Source organism: Camellia sinensis, chromosome 3, assembly GCF_055761805.1.
Source record: "Camellia sinensis isolate YWXY chromosome 3, ASM5576180v1, whole genome shotgun sequence".
Lineage (NCBI taxonomy): Eukaryota > Viridiplantae > Streptophyta > Magnoliopsida > Ericales > Theaceae > Camellia > Camellia sinensis.
In genome coordinates, this window is record NC_138963.1 from 187,005,630 (window position 1) to 187,012,338 (window position 6,709).

General features: G+C 34.2%; 1 protein-coding gene across 2 annotated transcripts; it reads right to left on the reverse strand.

Moving 5' to 3' along the window:
• Positions 1-497: 497 nt before the first annotated feature.
• Positions 498-6,008, reverse strand: LOC114271210 (putative metal-nicotianamine transporter YSL11). Of its 2 annotated transcripts, none has more exons than XM_082917748.1 (7): positions 5,388-6,008; positions 4,256-4,325; positions 3,113-3,276; positions 2,901-2,998; positions 2,048-2,182; positions 786-975; positions 498-676 (listed from the first exon to the last, which is right to left on the reverse strand). In XM_082917748.1, exons 1-6 carry the CDS (start codon positions 5,694-5,696, stop codon positions 969-971), a joined length of 783 nt encoding a protein of 260 aa, XP_082773874.1. In that variant the 5' UTR covers positions 5,697-6,008; the 3' UTR covers positions 498-676; positions 786-968. The 2 variants fall into 2 exon arrangements, with proteins under 2 accessions (XP_082773874.1, XP_082773873.1); XM_082917747.1 differs by having other exon boundaries at positions 5,382-6,008.
• Positions 6,009-6,709: the final 701 nt, after the last annotated feature.

Here is a 6,709-nt window from a genome sequence, read left to right on the forward strand (position 1 = left end):
ATTAAAAACATTTAGATCACACCTTTTAAGTGTGGTTAAAAACATTAGATCACACCTTTTAAGTGTGGTTAAAAACATTAGATCACACCTTTTAAGTGTGATTAAAAATATTTAGATCACACCTTTTAAGTGTGATTAAAAACTTTAGTTCACACCTTTTAAGTGTGATTAAAAACTTTAAATCACACCTTTTAAGTGTGATTAAAAACATTTAAACCACACCTTTTAAGTGTGATTAAAAATATTTAGATCACACATTTTAAGTGTGGTTAAAAATATTTAGATCACATATTTTAAGTGTGATTAAAAACTTTAGTTCACACCTTTTAAGTGTGATTAAAAACATTTAGATCACATCTTTTAAGTGTGATTAATAACTAATAAAACCTGTAATAAAACAAATTGACATATTTGAAGAATAATCAATATTATTTTTATACGCGCATTTCAAGAATGTAATACACATTATATACTATACTTTGAATCACAACCACATATTGAATAGAATAACGTCGTACATTTCATAAATGAAAATTAAATATGTTCAAAAGTATATACAAAGGAATTAAATAAAAAGTTTTAAACTATGCTTACATATATTAAAAAATGAAAAAACTTAAAAACTAAGTTCTTGAATTCTTTGACCATATTTTGTATCTCTCCAAGAATTTCTAACCTGAAAAATAAAAACAAAAACAAAAATTAATTCAGAAACCGCTAGAAGCATATGAATAAACTAACTATTTGTAGAGATTGTTCTAGTCTTATAAAAGTTAAAATCCTACCGATCACACCCTTTCAAATGTCTTAAGACTTGGACAACAAGTATCATTTCTTATATCGCTGAAGGGAGGCAAAGATGAACTGAAAGATGGAAAGTGGCCAGCAATCAATGAAGACAAGGTTTCACCAGTCCTCCACAGGCAGCAATTTGCTGACAGCACACAGGTTGTCATTTGTTAAATTCATCAGAACCTGCCACAAGGAGCATAGTATAAATGTTGACAATCATCACATGAATCACAACCACGTCAAACAGATTCTCAATAAAACACATTTTTAGCCACTCCATTGCTGAAGCTCTCATCTTTTCTCCAACTTCTATATTTCAATATTCTATTTGGCATAAGTAAAACCAATAATATAAAAAAAAATTAGAACTGATGGGCAACTTATTAATGTTGTAATTTATCAAAGATATTTTGTTACAGGAAGGATCATGCTCTCTTTCATTTTCTATTTTTCTTCCTCGATTAAACAACACACAATCAAATCTTAAAATCAATCAAGTTTTAGAGCAAAGCACACACCCTTGTGAATCAATTCAGAACAAAGTGGCTTAATGACAGTTGTTAATGTCACCAACTACATGTAAAACGATAAAATTTGTATGCTATGTTGCCTGTTGTCTTTATGTTGAAGTTCACACCAGTCACTATTTGTTTATCTATTGTTCTGAATCCTTTCTTTTGCGTATGAAGTTTATGCTATTAGTGGTGGTGGTGGTGGTGGTGGTGGTTAAGTTTCTATTTTCCTATATACTTGTGTTACTCATTTTACTGTTGTTACTTATCAAAGAAAAAATTACTACAATAATTTTTACAATAATTAGGCACCTTGGTATTAACAGGCCTTATTAACTCAAATTACTTAATACACTTTATGGGTAAATATCTAATTACACATGTTAGAAAAATACAGATTTGAGACAAATGATGAGTCATAAATACATTTTTATGAAAATTTTCGGTATTCATAAAACAACTGAATAACATTAAATTGGGCATGGTTAAGTTTGAAAACATTAGGTTATGGTGTGCCAATATCAAAAAGGTATAAAGCCTTCCATCCCAAAGGACATTCCACCCTCCTATCACTAATTTCAATAAGAATAATGATACATAAACATAGTTTTTATATATGATTCTCACGAATTCAAAAATATCATTCATTTTCAAATCATTTTCCTTTCACTAATATTACTTAAACAAGCAGTAAGTAATAAAATAATAAAATGATTATTAGGAAAAGTTGAGAAAGAGCTAACCTTTGGCTAAAGGCTTTGAGACCAAAGGTGGGAAAGTTACTAAATCCACAGCCATCAGCAGCAGTAAAGAACCATTGAAAAAGTGCATTAGTAAAGCTACCACAGAGGGAATAGAATAGCATCATTACTTGTTTCCTGCATCCAAATTAATTAACTCATTAGCTCCCAAAAAAATTTAAAAAAATAAATAAACAAGATGCTAATTCTAATAATTTTCCCCCACCAGCCCTCACAACTTAAATTTTAAAAAAAGATAAAGTAAAAGGAAAAATTGTAGATCAAGAATATGAATAAACCTAAATGTTAGAAGTCAATTGTTTTTGTTAGAAAAAGGGTGGTATAAATATTTCTTCTCTTTTTTCCTACATTATCCATAGAAGGGTCAAACTATTCATTGGGTGTACTCGACTAATCTCAAGGCTCACGCAAAGCATTTCCTTCCATGCGAGTCAGGCAAATCTTCGACTATGCTCACAGGCATAGTCCCTGAGCAATTGATAGCACTCAATGGGAGGAGAAGTTATGTGGTGGTCTTGGGGCATGGCTAGGTAGTGTCCAAGAATATTGTGATTGGTAGAATGAGTGGAGCCTATAATTTGGTGTTTGGCAATAGAAGAACAACTAGGGATATGACATTTGATAATTGATAGGAGTATTACCATGTGATGCTCCAAGACTATCTAATAATTTTTTCAAATGGGAGTTGAATCTCAAACTTAATGCATCATGAGGGCCAAGTGGTAAGTAATATCAGTTTTAGTTGTAAATAGTTACATTGTGTGGTAAATAATATCAATTTTAGTTTTAAATAGATACATTCAATAAGATTAGGGTAAGAGACAATATTAGTTACTTGGCTAGTTTGGCTCCTTTAGGAGTGTGAAAGCTGTTGATGAGGTAGGCAGTTGCAGTTCCACTAGGGTATGTTAACTTGTACTTGAGTATCATCATCTGAGGAGGAGAGGAAAAACAATTCAAAAAAAAATTACAAATTAAAAAGCTTATCAATTAAATATATTATTAAAATTAAAATTGGTTTGTTGTAATAATCTATTATTATTATACCTTTCTAAGGGGTGCAATTGAAAAGAGACCAACAAAGCTGACAAGAAAAAGAAAACCAATCATCCAACCCAAAGATAGATTCTTCACATTGATTGGGTTGCTTGCTTCATCTGCTTGAGCTGCAATACGTCCACTCATTCCTAGTAGATAACTTGCAGTCCCACCTGATATAATTTATTTTGAAAACTTCACTTAAGCTCTCAAAAAGAATAAAAATAAATTCTTTTATGTAAGAGCTTTTCCAAGGGGGGGAAAATCTAGCATACAAGAGGAACAATTTTGTTTTTAGTAGGCAAGAGGCCCCCCAATTTCCACTACCATGCAAGGAAAATATCTAACTTCTCTAAAGATTGAAAAGCATCAAGGCATCAGCCATGTGCCTCAGAAGTCCCATAATCCATAAGGCTTCTTGCAACTAAATAAAAATGTAAGCTTTGATTCCAACTTTGCCTATTTCTCTCCAAAATTATTGGGGGTGAAAAGCAAAAATAAAAATAAAAATAAAACTCGAGAAAACTAAGCATGGTCAAACTATTTGAAGATGGACAGTAGGAAAGACATCCTTACATTAAAGATATTGAAGGATGCTTTCCTTGAAGCACATAGGACCAATATCCTTAGTTATGATACCTAATGCCTGAAAAGTGACACTACGATCCTCCATGATCATTTTAACATATCAACCTTCATCAAACTACTCTCAGCCCATATTATGTCAAGCAAAACATAGGAGGTGTACGTGTGTGCTCACATGTGTGTGCATAGGGGGAGAAAGAGAGGACCTTCTCTTGCCCTCAGGCCTCTGCCAACTTGCATTTCTCTATAAAACAAAACATCACTATTTGTAACTGATTACCGGCACAAAATCAAACAATGGATCAAGATAAGATAAAATTGAAGGAAAAAAACATGCAAGAACAAAATGAACCCAATACACATTTATCAAAATACCCTACAGACAACTGAGTATCGAACAAGAGATCAATAACATATTTGGAGGAATGTAAACATCCATTGCCAAGTAAATTTAAGAATCCACATGAATACGGCAAAGAGAAACAGGTACTACAGAACTTGGCTTCAAATAAAAACAACATTAAAAATCAAAATAGTAACAATGCAATAGCAACAAAAGCAACATACTTAGATAAACAACCTGACCAACTTTTACTGCTTGTAGCAACTTTTCTTCGGGGAGGAAATTACAATAACCCTGTGGTGGACAAGTTACACAAATCAGTGAGATGATAGAGACTGTAACATGTTTTGTATCAGTTTTGGTATACTCCGCATCATATCTTTTGTAAACAGGTTCAATAGAAGAAACAATTGAATATATAATTTCAACAAAGAATGAAGTGAAATAATTTAGGATCATTAAAAGAAGAATAAAGTGCAACAAATTCCTATCATATTTTAAGTATCTACCACCTGAAGTCCTTTTCCAAAAAAATAAAAAGATTGAAAAAGAACATGAAAGCCAAAAAGTATTTAACATCCAACAAAAAAAAGTGAAACCAGGAAAAAAAGGAAAAAGAAAATGTAAAAGCATACAAGGTTTACCACATTGAGTCTTGAATAGACAAAATTCATAACAAATAACATCATTTTCTTTCAACTTCTACCATCAAGAAGAATCCAATGCGGAACAGATAAGTCAGATGAGGATAAAGATTAAGATTTTTATTTATTTCGGAATTTTATTTATCTAGGAGTTTTATTTACTTGGGAAGTCAAGTTTGTTCAGGATTAGTTTGATTTGTCTATACATATGGACTTCATGTGATGGATTTAGTAGACTATATGATTTGTATTTTGATTCATTGAGAAATTTGATAACAGATTGTAATCCCCTGTTTATTCTTCTCTCCTTCTTCAATCTTCTTCTTCCTACTGGTGCTACATCAGAAAACACAACCACAAACTATTTTAAATCAAAATATATTGTTGAAGTTTCAACATCTAACTACTAATTTGGTTCAAAATGTCACCATTAAATGTAAAGCATTGCCCCAGAAAGTTGAAAATCAATCAATGCCAAGTTCGATAGATACAAAATTATTATTTAGGGTTTCAACTCACACTAACTGATTAATATATGGAAATTGTACTCTATTTCACATATTGTTAAAAGCAATCCAGGACACATTTCTAGAAAATTAACAAATCATAGTAAAATTGTGAACAAAGTAACGGTAACAGAGATCAGAATCATCAGAATCTAAAAACAATTATATACATACATATATATATAGAGAGAGAGAGAGACCTTTACAGCTAGTGCCCCTGTAAGTGTCTTAAATGCAAATTCTAGGCACGAATCGGACCAGGAATCCCCAGATGGATTGACTTCAGATCCTAAATTTTCCTGGTTTTTCATCTCAGTTTTTGGCCTTGCTGGTTGATCTTCTGGAACAGCTTGGTCCTCCAAAGGCTTCTCGTTAATGTCTGACAGTTCTGTGCCTCTCAAATCATGATCTGTAATCTGCGTTGAAATCGTCTGCAACGGTTTGACTTCAGTTTCACCAGACTTTCCAGCTGCAGCTCCATGAGCTTGTTCGCTTAACACACAGTTGGCCACCATCTTGAGTTTGAGCTCCTCGAGTCGTTTTGAAGACCGATGAGGCAAATCAAAGATTCAGAAGAGAGAGAGAGAGAGAGAGTGAGAGAGAGAGAGAGGAAGAAGAAACAAACCTAGTAGTCGATTGGTTCAGTAACCCTAGCAACCGAAGAGAAGAGATGAGATGATCAGCCTAGCAATTGTTTTGGCCTTCATCATCATCAGATAGAGAGAGAGATATTGAAACCCTTACGATGTTCCATCAAAATAGTTATTTTGGGGGAAAAATGTTGGCGCCCAAAATTTCATTTTAGCGCTTCTTTCTTTTTTTCTTTTTTTTTTCTTTTTTTTTTTTTACTTTTATCATACAATTCACGATATGCATTGTGCGTCATGAAAAAGGCAATATTTTTAATGACAGGTGATGTGTGCGTCGTAAAAAGTATAATACTTTTGACGGTGGCCGTGGTGTGCACCGTGAACAATTCCCACAAAAGTAGGTAACACAGAGGGTCTGTTTGGTAACATTTACGTTTTCAGTTTATATTTACAAAAATTTTATAAATTAGTTTTTGTTTATTTTTAAAAAAACATAAACTAAAAACGAGTTTGGTAATTGACAAAATGTTTAAAAAAATTTAAAAATATAAAAAAGAGTGAGAAATGGCAAGTGGTGGCAAGTAGCGCAAAAGACGGTGATGGAAAGTGGTGATGGGGGGTGATGGGTGGGTGGGTGGGTGGGTGATGGTGACGAGTGGTGGGTGGTAGCGAGTGGGTGGTGGTGGCTGGTGGCGGGTGGCGGGTGGTGGGCGATGGTGGCAGGTGGGTGGCGGATGACGGGTGGTGGCGGGTGGGTGGCGGCGGCGGGTGGTGGTAGTGGGTGGGTGGGTGGGTGGGTGACGGTGGTAGTAGTGGTGGGTGGGTGGATGACGGTGGCAGGTGGTAGTGAGTGGGTGGTGGTGGTGGTTGTGGTGGGTGGTGATGACAGGTGTGTGGCGGGTGGGTGGTGGTGGCAGGTAGGTGGCGGGTGGTGATGG